General features: G+C 43.9%; 1 protein-coding gene across 1 annotated transcript; it reads right to left on the bottom strand.

The window, feature by feature from the left end:
• Positions 1-609: 609 nt before the first annotated feature.
• On the bottom strand, positions 610-5840 carry LOC109873900 (olfactory receptor 52E4-like). Its single transcript, XM_020465607.2, has 7 exons — positions 5766-5840; positions 4814-5001; positions 4185-4237; positions 3370-3591; positions 3082-3198; positions 2756-2953; positions 610-1024 (listed from the first exon to the last, which is right to left on the bottom strand). The coding sequence occupies exons 2-7, from the start codon at positions 4958-4960 to the stop codon at positions 766-768; spliced, it is 996 nt and encodes a 331-aa protein (XP_020321196.2). The 5' UTR covers positions 4961-5001; positions 5766-5840; the 3' UTR covers positions 610-765.
• Between the last annotated feature and the right edge of the window lie 9068 nt (positions 5841-14908).

Below are 14908 nucleotides of genomic sequence, written 5' to 3'. Positions count from 1 at the left end.
GCCATGATGGAGTTAGCCATGACCGTCACGGCATAGACCAGACACCAAAACACATGATAGTATTTGATGTAGAAATATCACTGGCGTTTTGAATGTTGCACTGTAAGAGATTAGGACTGACTGCTCGTAAGCCATGTTCCAGGAAACTAGGAGGGTCTGTGGGCAAGAGCCCCTGGCTAGTTTCTTTTGTAAAAACAGCTGTTAATTGGTCACTGGAATCCTGGGAGGTCTGTGACCAAGATGAAATTACAATAAAATACCAATCTCAAGTCAGGTGTAATGAGGATGCTTTGAACCTTGAATTAACTTGACTACTTGATTTGAAGTCCAAGATCATCATCATATATCACTTAATCAGGTAAATGTTTTCACCTTCAAAATCTTAAGCTATCAAGAGGTATGTTTTTGCCATTTTCTTTAACAAGGGTCTGGCATACCTCCACATACCCCCTGAATTCAAGCCCTGGTTATAGGACGTCTATGGTGAGGTCATCATGCAGGGGTTGGCTGACATACAGGTATCTATCTATATGGTAACTCCTGCTTGCTAAGCACTTTGTGAAACTGAGCTGTAGAAGCGGCTTTATAAATAGATAGATTTGATTTGTATTAGGGTTTTATCCAGCCATTTTATTATGACATTTTCTGTATGGCTTTAAAGGCATATTGCCAAAATAATATCAATATTTCATTTCAGAAAAACATAATTCACTATGGCAGATACAGTGTATCTTACACAGCATTTCATAAATAAATAGTAACACTTCATGTTGATTGGATCGGCACTACAGCTCTCTGGGCTTTTCTTTTACTAAGCAGCTTCTTGGCCGATTCCTTAAACTCCTCTGTCTTCAGAACATATATGATGGGGTTGAGCATGGGCGGCAGCACCGAGGTCAGGGAGAGGTTGATGATCCGGGCGTTGGTTGGTATGATTGAGTGAAGGAAGTATGTAAAATGAATAGGCAGGTAGAATATGGCTACGAGTATCAGGTGTGAGGTACACGTCTTCAAGGCTCTGACTCTGAGAGAGAGAGAGAGAAAGAGAAGGAGAGAGAGAATGAGAGAGAGAGAAAATTAGAGAAGGAGAGAGAGGGAGAGAGAGGAAGAGAGAAGTAGAGAGAGGGAAAGCGAGAGAAGGAGAGTGAAGGAGAGAAAGAGGGAGAGAGAGAAAGAGCGAGAGAGAGAGAAAAGGACAAAGTGTAAGTACAGTAAGTCATCATCTATCCAGTTCAATGACATTCTCAGTATTTACAGCATTTATCACTAGAACAACATACACTATATATACAAAGGTATGTGGACACCTCTTCAAATGAGTGGATGCGGCTATTTCAGCCACATCCAGGTGTATAAAACTGTATAAAATGTTATAGGATGCTACCTTTCCAACCAGCCAGTCAGCTGCCCCGGTCAACTGTAAGTGTTGTTATTGGAGATTGCCAATGTCTAGGAGCAAGAACGGCTCAGCCAAAAAGTGGTAGGCAACACAAGCTCACAGAACGGGACCGCCGAGTAATGTAAGTAAGCACATAAAAATCATCTGTCCTCACTACTGAGTTTCAAACTGCCTCTGGAAGTAATTGACTGTTCTTCAAGGAGCTTCATGAAATGGGTTTCCATGGCAACCACAAACAAACCTATGCTCCCTGTGATCAAGACCAAGTGTCTCCTGGAGTGCTGTAAAACTCGCAGATATTGGACTCTAGAGGAGTGGAAACACGTTCTCTGGAGTGATGAATCACGCTTCATCATCTGGCAGTCCGATGGACGTTTCTGGGTATGGTAGACTGCAGGAGAACTCTACCTGCCCCAATGCATAGTTCCAACTGTAAAGTTTAGTGGAGGACGAATAACGGTCTGGGGCTGTTTTTCATGGTTCGGGCTAGGCCTCTTAGTTGCAGTGAAGGGATATCTTAACGCTACAGCATACAATGACATTCTGGATTCTGTGCTTCCAACTTTGTGACAACAGTTTGGAGAAGGACCTTTCCTATTTCAGCATGACAATACGCCAGTGCACAAAGCGAGGTCCATACAGAAGTGGTTTGTCGAAATCAGTGTGGAAAAACTTGACTGGCCTGCAGAGAGCTCTAACCTCAACCCCATCGAACACCTTTGGGATGAATTGGAACGCCGACTGCAAGCCAGGCCAAATCGCCCAACATCAGCGTCCGACATCACTAATGCTCTTGTGCCTGAATGGAAGCAAGTCCCTGCAGCGATGCTCCAAAATCTAGTGAAAAGCCTTCCCAGAAGAGTGGAGGCTGTTATATCAGCAATGTTCCAACATCTAGTGGAAAACCTTCCCAGAAGAGTGGAGGCTGTTATAACAGCAATGTTCCAACATCTAGTGGAAAACCTGCCCAGAAGAGTGGAGGCTGTTATAACAGCAATGTTCCAACATCTAGTGGAAAGCCTTCCCAGAAGAGTGGAGGCTGTTATTTCAGCAATGTTCCAACATCTAGTGGAAAGCCTACCCAGAAGAGTGGAGGCTGTTATAACAGCAATGTTCCAACATCTAGTGGAAAGCCTTCCCAGAAGAGAGGAGGCTGTTATAGCAGCAAATGGGGGACCAACTCCATTTTAATGCCCATTATTTTGAATGAGATGTCTGATGAGCAGGTGTCCACATACGTTTGGTCCTGTAGTGTATATCTGAGACAGCACAACAATCAGTATCAGAGCTATATGTTTAGGTATATAAACTAAATCTCTGGCTAAATCTCTGACTCTGATCAGTATGACTTCTCACCTGTCCTGGGGCAGTGTGATGGTGAACAGGGCGTGTGTGATACAGATGTATGATGATATGATGAAGACCATGGGGAACAATAGGATTATACTGGGGTTGAGATAAGATATTACTATGTTAGGGACCACATCAGAACAGGGGGCCGCCAGACGGAACAGGGGACCGTGGTCACAGAAGTAGCTGTTGATCACCAGAGACCTACAATACAATACATTTTCATTGTCCATATGTTATTGTGATCAACTGATCATTTATTTTTACAGCACCCGGCCCGGGATTCAAACCGGGAACCTTTCGGCAACAGGTTCACCTCCTCAGCCACCTACCGGCAGAAGGAGAGTCGGGTGATGAAGAACACAGCCAGAAACACCAGGAACACAGCAAACGCCCAGGCAGCACCCGTCAGCTGGAACATGGACCTGTGAGTCACTATCATATGGTACCTGTGTGGACAGTGGAAATAAGCTGTTATCAGGGATTTTAGATGCAGTGTATTCATATATCAGGTTGAATTGTCAGTGAAAGCAGAAACATTATTATCACACAAGGGGCAATTATGAAGGCCTTTTAAATTGTATTTTTTGAATGATTAGATTTGATGTATTTTCTGAGACCTGAGTGGGCAGCAGATGGCCACCAGTCTGTCGTAAGAGAGGATGGTGAGGTTGAAGGACTGCATGTTGAGGAAGAGGAAGATGAAGAAGAGGCTAGTGAGGCAATGGTCGTAGGAGATGAGATGTCTGCTGAAGAGGAACATATCCAGGAGCTTGGGGACCATGGCAGTGCTCCCACACACGTCTGTGAAGGCCAGGTTGAACACAGCAATGTACTTCGGGCTGTAAGGGTAAGATCCTGACTTGATTATCTCCATGGGGAAAATGTTGTTTATGCAACAAACACAGGACATAGACAATTACAGAGAAGGTAAATACAATCAATCATTAAAGAAGTAGACAAAAAGTGCAGATCCTAAACATCTTTACACTGTCATCTGTAATGTGTAAGTTATCAACTATAGACCATCCAGCTGATCTAATGGTGGTTTTCATTCAGAATCAACTATAGACCATCCAGCTGATCTAATGGTGGTTTTCATTCAGAATCAACTATAGACCATCCAGCTGATCTAATGGTGGTTTTCATTCAGAATCAACTATAGACCATCCAGCTGAACCTAATGGTGGTTTTCATTCAGAATCAACTATAGACCATCCAGCTGACTTAATGGTGGTTTTCATTCAGATGCCTTATTGAGAGGCAGGCCGGTAACCAGGGATACAGTTGAAATCCCGAGCTGATGGGGGGGAATCTAAAAGGAGTGTGTTGTGTTGTGGTTCATCTGGTTGGGTTCTGGAACTGCAAAAATACAGTCCAATAAAGGTAGAATTCTGCTGTATTATTACCACTGAGATAAAAGAGGACTGATTACCTGTGGAGACTGTTGTCCATGTAGATAACCATCATGACGAAGGTGTTGCCCACCTAGACCCAATACACACACGCACACACACACACACACACACACACACACACACACACACACACACACACACACACACACACACACACACACACACACACACACACACACACACACACACACACACACACACAGGAGGAACCATGACCCATAATGTATATACAGGTAAATTCATTTGGCTGTTGACTATATGTGGTGCTATAGGACCCCAGCTGAAATGAAACTGCACCATGTCAGGTTTTCTTAAGTTCAAAAAAGATGTGCTTTTGATAGGAAAGTGAAACCTTTTCTAGTTAATCAAGTGGATAAAATAAAATCATTGTGGACGTCAGCTAGTTTGTAACAGCCTGGACCAGAGCTAGTTTGTGACAGCCTGGACCAGAGCTAGTTTGTAACAGCCTGGACTACAGCTAGTTTGTAACAGCCTGGACCAGAGCTAGTTAGTAACAGCCTGGACCAGAGCTAGTTTGTAACAGCCTGGACTACAGCTAGTTTGTGACAGCCTGGACCAGAGCTAGTTTGTAACATCGTAGACCAGAGCTAGTTTGTAACAGCGTAGACCAGAGCTATGGACTAACCAGAGAGATGATGTATACGAAGCAGAGGAAGATGTAATAGTACTCCATGTGGGGGATGTCGATGAAACCACTGATGAAGAAGTAAGGGGGTCGGATAATGGTGTCAATGTTCTCTGTCTGGTTAGGGTCAGAGGTCAGGTAACTCATCCTGGTGGTGTTATCAGTGATTCCTCCTGGCTCGTAATAATCTGTGGAAATATAAAATAAATACATTACTGGGTTTGCGCCCAGGCTCTGTCGTAACCGGCATTGACCGGGAGGTCCGTGGGGCGACACACAATTGGCCTAGCATCGTCCGGGTTAGGGAGGGTTTGGCCGGTAGGGATATCCTTGTCTCATCGCGCACCAGCGACTCCTGTGGCGGGCTGGGCGCAGTGCGCGCTAACCAAGGTTACCAGGTGCACGGTGTTTCCTCATACACATTGGTGCGGCTGGCTTCCAGGTTGGATGCGCGCTGTGTTAAGAAGCAGTTGGGTTGTGTATCGGAGGACGCATGACTTTCAACCTTCGTCTCTCCCAAGCCCGTACGGGAGTTGTAGCGATGAGACAAGATAGTAGCTACTAACAATTGGATACCATGAAATTGGGGAGAAAAAGGGGGTAAAACATTTTTTTTTTAAATGTGTCAACTAGCCTAGAAAAAAGGGGTAAAATAAAAAAAGAAAAGAAAAATACAAAGGCAAATATCCACATTCAATTGTCTATTGTTTATGTTATCATATTTAAAAAAGAAGAATACAATTAACTTAACTGACAACAAAGTAGAAAATAAAATCCATTTGACTTTTACCTCAGATACAGTTAAACAATTCTAATGAATAATCCAAGGAATAGTACTGGAAAGGTGATATTGGTTTCACGTTCCCTCCATTAGAATAACTCATACCTGTTGAACCCTCATACTGTATAGTCTAACATGGTACAACTACATACTGCAGAAACTAAGACTTACCTGGTCTTACCACAGACTTGATCCAAATGTCTCTCTTCAGTAGTCTGGTGATGTGTGTTGGGCTGAAGAACAATTTGTGGTGCTGGCTCTGAGTCTACCTCAACTGTTATACCTGCAGCCTCATTGTGAATCTGTAGTAGGATGTCCCCTGTGGACCACCGTAGTTGTGTATGACACACCTTGATTGAGTAAAGAAGACATGTCGGAGATGAATACCCTTGCTGTTGTTGTTGTGGACAAGGACTGAATACCTTTCTGGAACTACGAACCACACAGGCTGAGAAGAGAGGAGGGAGCTGGTAGAAAGATGAGGAAAGAGAGATGAAGGAGGAGAGAGAAAGAGAGTAGAAAGCAGAGAGAAAGAGAGTAGAGAGCAGAGAGAAAGAGAGGAGAGTTAACTATTCAGATCCAATCAAAGTTACATTTTTTATGTTTTGGTTACTGTGGTAATTTGAATAATTTAGCAGACACTCTCATCCAGTTGAGCTAATGAATTGAGCTAATGACAGTAGTGTAAAGTACTTAAGTGAAACTACTTCAAGGTGCTAATTTAGTTGTTTTTTGGGGGGGTATCTGTACTTTCCTTTAATATTTATATTTTTGACTACTTTTACTTTTACTTCACCACATTCCTTAAGAAAATATTGTACTTTTTACTCCAGGATGGTTACTAGACCTCTATCTATCTGTAGTATTATAGAGGATGATTACCAGACCTCTATCTATCTGTAGTATCATAGAGGATGATTACCAGACCTCTATCTATCTGTAGTATCATAGAGGATGATTACCAGACCTCTATCTATCTGTAGTATCACAGAGGATGATTACCAGACCTCTATCTATCTGTAGTATCACAGAGGATGATTACCAGACCTCTATCTATCTGTAGTATCATAGAGGATGATTACCAGACCTCTATCTATCTGTCTATCTATCTATCTAACATGATACAATTTAAAATAGGTTATAAACTGAAAATGACGTCATTTGGTTTCAAACTGTCCCATCCCTCCACTCCGGTACAATGGCAGTATAGTTCTCAAGCCTTCCTACCAGTTTAGATAATTTATGACTAGGCCAAGGCCTCCCTGTGTAGATAAGCATTCTAGCCAGTCTGACGATAAGTTCATTCGTTTCTACCAAGGAACAGACAGTGTTTGTTCTAATTCTGGATTATAATTACACACATTATATTCAGTACTAGGATTAAAAGAAAATTCATACATCTATACAGTAACATAATAGTATTCTGATTAGTCAGTCCTGATTGAAATGTATATATAATTAGTCATTATTGATAAAAAATCCCTTGACCTCTTGGAACCACACCCCCCGGATCCTGGATAATTGTCATCAACTACGCTAAATAGCATAGCGCAACGGTCAAATAATCTTACTAGAAAATATTCATATTCATGAAATATAGCGAAACACAGCTTAGCCTTTTGTTAATCACCCTGTCGTCTCAGATTTTGAAATGATGCTTTACAGCGAAAACAATACAAGCGTTGGTGTAAGTTTATCGATATACTAGAAAAAACATTATGTACACCTAGCGGCAGGTAACTTGGTCACGAAAATCAGAAAAGCAATCAAATTAATAATTTAGCTTTGATGAGCTTCGGATGTTTTCACTCACTAGACTCCCAGTTAGACAGCAAATGTTCCTTTTGTTCCATAAAGATATTTTTTATATCCAAATCCCTCCGTTAGTTTGATGCGTTATGCCCAGGAATCCACCGGAAATAGCGGTCACGACAACGCAGACAAAAATTCCAAATTATATCCATAATATCGACAGAAACATGGCAAACGTTTTTTATAATCAATCCTCATGGTGTTTTTCAAATATCTATTCGATAATATATCAACCGGGACAGTTTGCTTTTCACTAGGACCGGGAGGAAAAATTGGCTACCTCTCTGTTTAGCGCAAAAATCACACTGAGAGCCAACAACTGACCACCTACGCAATGTGGACTTTTACGCACATTCTTCAAAATAAAAGGCTGAAACTACGTCTAAAGGCTGTAGACACCTTAGGGAAGCCACAGAAAAAGGAATCTGGTTGATATCCATTTCAATGGGCAATAGGGATGCATAGAAAGACAGGGATTTCAAAATAAGAGTCACTTCCTGATTGGATTTTTCTCAGGATTTTGCCTGCAATATCAGTTCTGTTATACTCACAGACAACATTTTTACAGTTTTGGAAACTTTAGAGTGTTTTCTATCCTAAGCTGTCAATTATATGCATATTCTAGCCTTCGGTCCTGAGAAATAGGCAGTTTACTTTGGAAACGTTATTTTCCCCCCACAAAAATAGTGCCCTCTAGCTTCAAGAGGTTAATTCACACCTTCCTGTTTGGCCCTGTCCGGGGGTCTCATCGGATAGAGCGATGGGTAACGATGCTTTGTGGGTGACTGTAGTTGATGTGTGCAGAGGGTCCCTGGTTCGCGCCTGGGTATGGGCGAGGGGACGGTCTAAAGTTGTACTGTTACAATAGCTCAGATGTGTCTTTTAAAATACTATTTCAGCAAATGTTGGTGGGGCATCTGAACCTGTTTTAATGATACTCCCGAATCTCTATGATCAATAAAATATTTTCTTGATTATACTTTTAACAGAACTGGGATTTACTTCAATGTGCATTCACCCTATTGCTTCCACCTATCAAGTTGTTTCAGAGTGCTTAGTGAGGATGGGTTAGGGATTCTTCTGGACAGGACCTAAATATACTGGCCTAATAACCACATGCGCTGGAGATATGCCTTATTGGGACAGTTGTTAGAGCGATTATTGGTGCTGGTGGGTTCGAGACCCAGGCCAGCAGTATACACTGCTCAAAAAAATAAAGGGAACACTTAAACAACACAATGTAACTCCAAGTCAATCACACTTCTGTGAAATCAAACTGTCCACTTAGGAAGCAACACTGATTGACAATAAATTTCACATGCTGTTGTGCAAATGGAATAGACAACAGTTGGAAATTATAGGCAATTAGCAAGACACCCCCAATAAAGGAGTGGTTCTGCAGGTGATAACCACAGACCACTTCTCAGTTCCTATGCTTCCTGGCTGATGTTTTAGAACCTTTTGAATGCTGGCGGTGCTTTCACTCTAGTGGTAGCATGAGACGGAGTCTACAACCCACACAAGTGGCTCAGGTAGTGCAGCTCATCCAGGATGGCACATCAATGCGAGCTGTGGCAAGAAGGTTTGTTGTGCCTGTCAGCATAGTGTCCAGAGCATGGAGGCGCTACCAGGAGACAGGCCAGTACATCAGGAGACGTGGAGAAGGCCGTAGGAGGGCAACAACCCAGCAGCAGGACCGCTACCTCCGCATTTATGCAAGGAGGAGCAGGAGGAGCACTGCCAGAGCCCTGAAAAATGACCTCCAGCAGGCCACAAATGTGCATGTGTCTGCTCAAACGGTCAGAAACAGACTCCATGAGGGTGGTATGAGGGCCAACGTCCACAGGTGGGGGTTGTGCTTATTTGCCAGAGAACACCAAGATTGGCAAATTCGCCACTGGCGCCCTGTGCTCTTCACAGATGAAAGCAGGTTCACACTGAGCACATATGACAGACGTGACAGTCTGGAGACGCCGTGGAGAACGTTCTGCTGCCTGCAACATCCTCCAGCATGACCGGTTTGGCGGTGGGTCAGTCATGGTGTGGGGTGGCATTTCTTTGGGGAGCCGCACAGCCCTCCATGTGCTCGCCAGAGGTAGCCTGACTGCCATTAGGTACCGAGATGAGATCCTCAGACCCCTTGTGAGACCATATGCTGGTGCGGTTGGCCCTGGGTTTCTCCTAATGCAAGACAATGCTAGACCTCATGTGGCTGGAGTGTGTCAGCAGTTCCTGCAAGAGGAAGTCATTGATGCTATGGACTGGCCCGCCCGTTCCCCAGATCTGAATCCAATTTAGCACATCTGGGACATCATGTCTCGCTCCATCCACCAACGCCACGTTGCACCACAGACTGTCCAGGAGTTGGCGGATGCTTAGTCCAGGTCTGGGAGGAGATCCCTCATGAGACCATCCGCCACCTCATTAGGAGCATGCCCAGGCGTTGTAGGGAGGTCATACAGGCACGTGGAGGCCAAACACACTACTGAGCCTCATTTTGACTTGTTTTAAGGACATTACATCAAAGTTGGATCAGCCTGTAGTGTGGTTTTCCACTTTAATTTTGAGTGTGACTCCAAATCCAGACCTCAATGGATTGATAAATTTGATTTCCATTGATAATTTTTGTGTGATTTTGTTGTCAGCACATTCAACTATGTAAAGAAAAAAGTATTATAATAATATTTCATTCATTCAGATCTAGGATGTGTTATTTTAGTGTTCCCTTTATTTTTTTGAGCAGTGTATATGATTCATTATTTGGCAGCAGTTACAACACACTTTTCTCAGTTAATTAAATGCAGTTTCTCATTTTACATTTGAAAACTTTACAGTCCAATATCAAACAACCACGAAGAGGTAGGCTCTCTCTCCCTTAGTTGTCTATGTACATCAACAACTAGCTAATGTTAGCCAGAGTGAGGTGAACTCAACTCTAACGAGCAAACAGTAGATAAACACTATTTCTGCTACCACTGATGAATGATGAACGATGGCGAATAGTATCCTGCTTGCCCTGTGCAGCTTGCCTGCCAATGTGTGCATGTCCCAACCCACATTTTGACAACTGAATGTGAACTTGCCTGCCTGCTCATTTGATCAATGCCAAATCCATTTGATTGATATTTAGAGATATGCTAACTGTTGACAACATTGCTAGCATAGCTAGCTAGCAAAGTGATTCACATTTCTTGCTAGTTAACCAAATGACACCTGCATCTGTAGCTGTAGCCACCGAAAACAATATGGGGGGAAAAAGCCATTCACCCACTTGTCCAAGGACATGACATCCTCCCTAGCTAACATTAGGCCTTGTGTGTTTAGCTTGCTAAATAAATAGCTACATAAATAGATAAGCTAGCCTATTAGCCACATTACTCTGTCATGGAATTTTGATTTAAATTTAACCTAATTTTAAAACTTCATTTAAAGTTGGCTTTGAAGTATAAACTGGGAATTTTATATTTTTACTGATATTATGATTGTCTGTTGGATTCCAATCGGCAACGTAGTTAAAATGCTGTCCATTCAACTTTAAATTGTTGAAATAAGTAAGTTCCCATGAAATGTGTCTGGAACATTGACTGTCCGGCGCCGACAGAGATGGCCGCCTCGCTTCGCGTTCCTAGGAAACTATGCAGTTTTTTGTTTTTTTACGTGTTATTTCTTACATTAGTACCCCAGGTCATCTTAGGTTTCATTACATACAGTCGAGAAGAACTACTGAATATAAGATCAGCGTCAACTCACCATCAGTACGACCAAGAATATGTTTTTCGCGACGCGGATCCTGTGTTCTGCCTTACAAACAGTACAACGGAGCGGATCCTATGCAGCGACCCAAAAATCGACTCCGAAAGAGAGGGAAACGAGGCGGTCTTCTGGTCAGACTCCGGAGACGGGCACACCGTGCACCACTCCCTAGCATTCTTCTTGCCAATGTCCAGTCTCTTGACAACAAGGTTGATGAAATCCGAGCAAGGGTAGCATTCCAGAGGGACATCAGAGACTGTAATGTTCTTTGCTTCACGGAAACGTGGCTCACCGGAGAGACGCTATCCGAAGTGGTGCAGCCAACGGGTTTCTCCACGCATCGCGCCGACAGAAACAAACATCTTTCTGGTAAGAAGAGGGGTGGGGGCGTATGCCTTATGGCCAACGTGACATGGTGTGATGAAAGAAACATACAGGAACTCAAATCCTTCTGTTCCCCTGATTTAGAATTCCTCACAATCAAATGTAGACCGCATTATCTGCCAAGAGAATTCTCTTCGATTATAATCACAGCCGCATATATCCCCCCCAAGCAGACACATCGATGGCTCTGAACCTACTTTATTTAACTCTCTGCAAACTGGAAACAATTTATCCGGAGGCTGCATTCATTGTAGCTGGGGATTTTAACAAGGCTAATCTGAAAACAAGACTCCCTAAATTTTATCAGCATATCGATTGCACAACCAGGGGTGGAAAGACCTTGGATCATTGTTACTCTAACTTCCGCGACGCATATAAGGCCCTGCCCCGCCCCCCTTTCGGAAAAGCTGACCACGACTCCATTTTGTTGATCCCTGCCTACAGACAGAAACTAAAACAAGAGGCTCCCACGCTGAGGTCTGTCCAACGCTGGTCCGACCAAGCTGACTCCACACTCCAAGACTGCTTCCATCACGTGGACTGGGAGATGTTTCGTATTGCGTCAGATAACAACATTGACGAATACGCTGATTCGGTGTGCGAGTTCATTAAAACGTGCGTTGAAGATGTCGTTCCCATAGCAACGATTAAAACATTCCCTAACCAGAAACCGTGGATTGATGGCAGCATTCGTGTGAAACTGAAAGCGCGAACCACTGCTTTTAATCAGGGCAAGGTGTCTGGTAACATGACCGAATACAAACAGTGCAGCTATTCCCTCCGCAAGGCTATCAAACAAGCTAAGCGCCAGTACAGAGACAAAGTAGAATCTCAATTCAACGGCTCAGACACAAGAGGCATGTGGCAGGGTCTACAGTCAATCACGGACTACAGGAAGAAATCCAGCCCAGTCACGGACCAGGATGTCTTGCTCCCAGGCAGACTAAATAACTTTTTTGCCCGCTTTGAGGACAATACTGTGCCACTGACACGGCCTGCAACGAAAACATGCGGTCTCTCCTTCACTGCAGCCGAGGTGAGTAAGACATTTAAACGTGTTAACCCTCGCAAGGCTGCAGGCCCAGACGGCATCCCCAGCCGCGCCCTCAGAGCATGCGCAGACCAGCTGGCCGGTGTGTTCACGGACATATTCAATCAATCCCTATACCAGTCTGCTGTTCCCACATGCTTCAAGAGGGCCACCATTGTTCCTGTTCCCAAGAAAGCTAAGGTAACTGAGCTAAACGACTACCGCCCCGTAGCACTCACATCCGTCATCATGAAGTGCTTTGAGAGACTAGTCAAGGACCATATCACCTTCACCCTACCTGACACCCTAGACCCACTCCAATTTGCTTACCGCCCAAATAGGTCCACAGACGATGCAATCTCAACCACACTGCACACTGCCCTAACCCATCTGGACAAGAGGAATACCTATGTGAGAATGCTGTTCATTGACTACAGCTCGGCATTCAACACCATAGTACCCTCCAAGCTCTTCATCAAGCTCGAGACCCTGGGTCTCGACCCCGCCCTGTGCAACTGGGTACTGGACTTCCTGATGGGCCGCCCCCAGGTGGTGAGGGTAGGCAACAACATCTCCACCCCTCTGATCCTCAACACTGGGGCCCCACAAGGGTGCGTTCTGAGCCCTCTCCTGTACACCCTGTTTACCCACGACTGCGTGGCCACGCACGCCTCCAACTCAATCATCAAGTTTGCGGACGACACAACAGTGGTAGGCTTGATTACCAACAACGACGAGACGGCCTACAGGGAGGAGGTGAGGGCCCTCGGAGTGTGGTGTCAGGAAAATAACCTCACACTCAACGTCAACAAAACTAAGGAGATGATTGTGGACTTCAGGAAACAGCAGAGGGAACACCCCCCTATCCACATCGATGGAACAGTAGTGGAGAGGGTAGCAAGTTTTAAGTTCCTTGGCATACACATCACAGACAAACTGAATTGGTCCACTCACACAGACAGCATCGTGAAGAAGGCGCAGCAGCGCCTCTTCAACCTCAGGAGGCTGAAGAAATTCGGCTTGTCACCAAAAGCACTCACAAACTTCTACAGATGCACAATCGAGAGCATCCTGGCGGGGTGTATCACCGCCTGGTATGGCAACTGCACCGCCCTCAACCGTAAGGCTATCCAGAGGGTAGTGAGGTCTGCACAACGCATCACCGGGGGCAAACTACCTGCCCTCCAGGACACCTACACCACCCGATGCTACAGGAAGGCCATAAAGATCATCAAGGACATCAACCACCCGAGCCACTGCATGTTCACCCCGCTGTCATCCAGAAGGCGAGGTCAGTACAGGTGCATCAAAGCTGGGACCGAGAGACTGAAAAACAGCTTCTATCTCAAGGCCATCAGACTGTTAAACAGCCACCACTAACATTGAGTGGCTGCTGCCAACACACTGTCAATGACACTGACTCAACTCCAGCCACTTTAATAATGGGAATTGATGGGAAATTATGTAAATATATCACTAGCCACTTTAAACAATGCTACCTTATATAATGTTACTTACCCTACATTATTCATCTCATATGCATATGTATATACTGTACTCTATATCATCGACTGCATCCTTATGTAATACATGTATCACTAGCCACTTTAACTATGCCACTTTGTTTACATACTCATCTCATATGTTATACTGTACTCGATATCATCTACTGTATCTTGCCTATGCTGCTTTGTACCATCACTCATTCATATATCCTTATGTACATATTCCTTATCCCCTTACACTGTGTATAAGACAGTAGTTTTTTTGGAATTGTTAGTTAGATTACTTGTTCGTTATTACTGCATTGTCGGAACTAGAAGCACAAGCATTTCGCTACACTCGCATTAACATCTGCTAACCATGTGTATGTGACAAATAAAATTTGATTTGATTTGATTTGATATCTTATATTATGAGGACATGGCAACCATGTCCTGTATATGTTCGGTAAACATGGTAACCATGTCCTGTATATGTTCGGTAAACATGGTAACCATGTCCTGTATATGTTCGGTAAACATGGTAACCATGTCCTGTATATGTTCGGTAAACATGGCAACCATGTCCTGTATATGTTCGGTAAACATGGTAACCATGTCCTGTATATGTTCGGTAAACATGGTAACCATGTCCTGTATATGTTCGGTAAACATGGCAACCATGTCCTGTATATGTTCGGTAAACATGGTAACCATGTCCTGTATATGTTCGGTAAACATGGCAACCATGTCCTGTATATGTTCGGTAAACATGGTAACCATGTTCACACACAACAGTCAGGTATTATCAGTACTGTAATGGCTTACAGATTGCAGTGACACTGATGACGCTA

Source organism: Oncorhynchus kisutch, linkage group LG29, assembly GCF_002021735.2.
Source record: "Oncorhynchus kisutch isolate 150728-3 linkage group LG29, Okis_V2, whole genome shotgun sequence".
In the NCBI taxonomy this organism is placed as follows: Eukaryota; Metazoa; Chordata; class Actinopteri; order Salmoniformes; family Salmonidae; genus Oncorhynchus; species Oncorhynchus kisutch.
The sequence above is the reverse complement of the archived record's forward strand: the minus strand, read 5'-3'. Positions and strand labels throughout refer to the sequence as shown.

Bases quoted from the DNA above. Each gene is read 5' to 3' on its own strand.
- LOC109873900 (XM_020465607.2), bottom strand. From the start codon at position 4,960: ATGAGTTACCTGACCTCTGACCCTAACCAGACAGAGAACATTGACACC. The intron at 3,592-4,184 runs GTAATCAGTCCT...TTACCCTTACAG, and splicing joins ATGGACAACAGTCTCCACAG to CCCGAAGTACATTGCTGTGT. The intron at 2,954-3,081 runs GTAGGTGGCTGA...ATTGTATTGTAG, and splicing joins ACCCGACTCTCCTTCTGCCG to GTCTCTGGTGATCAACAGCT.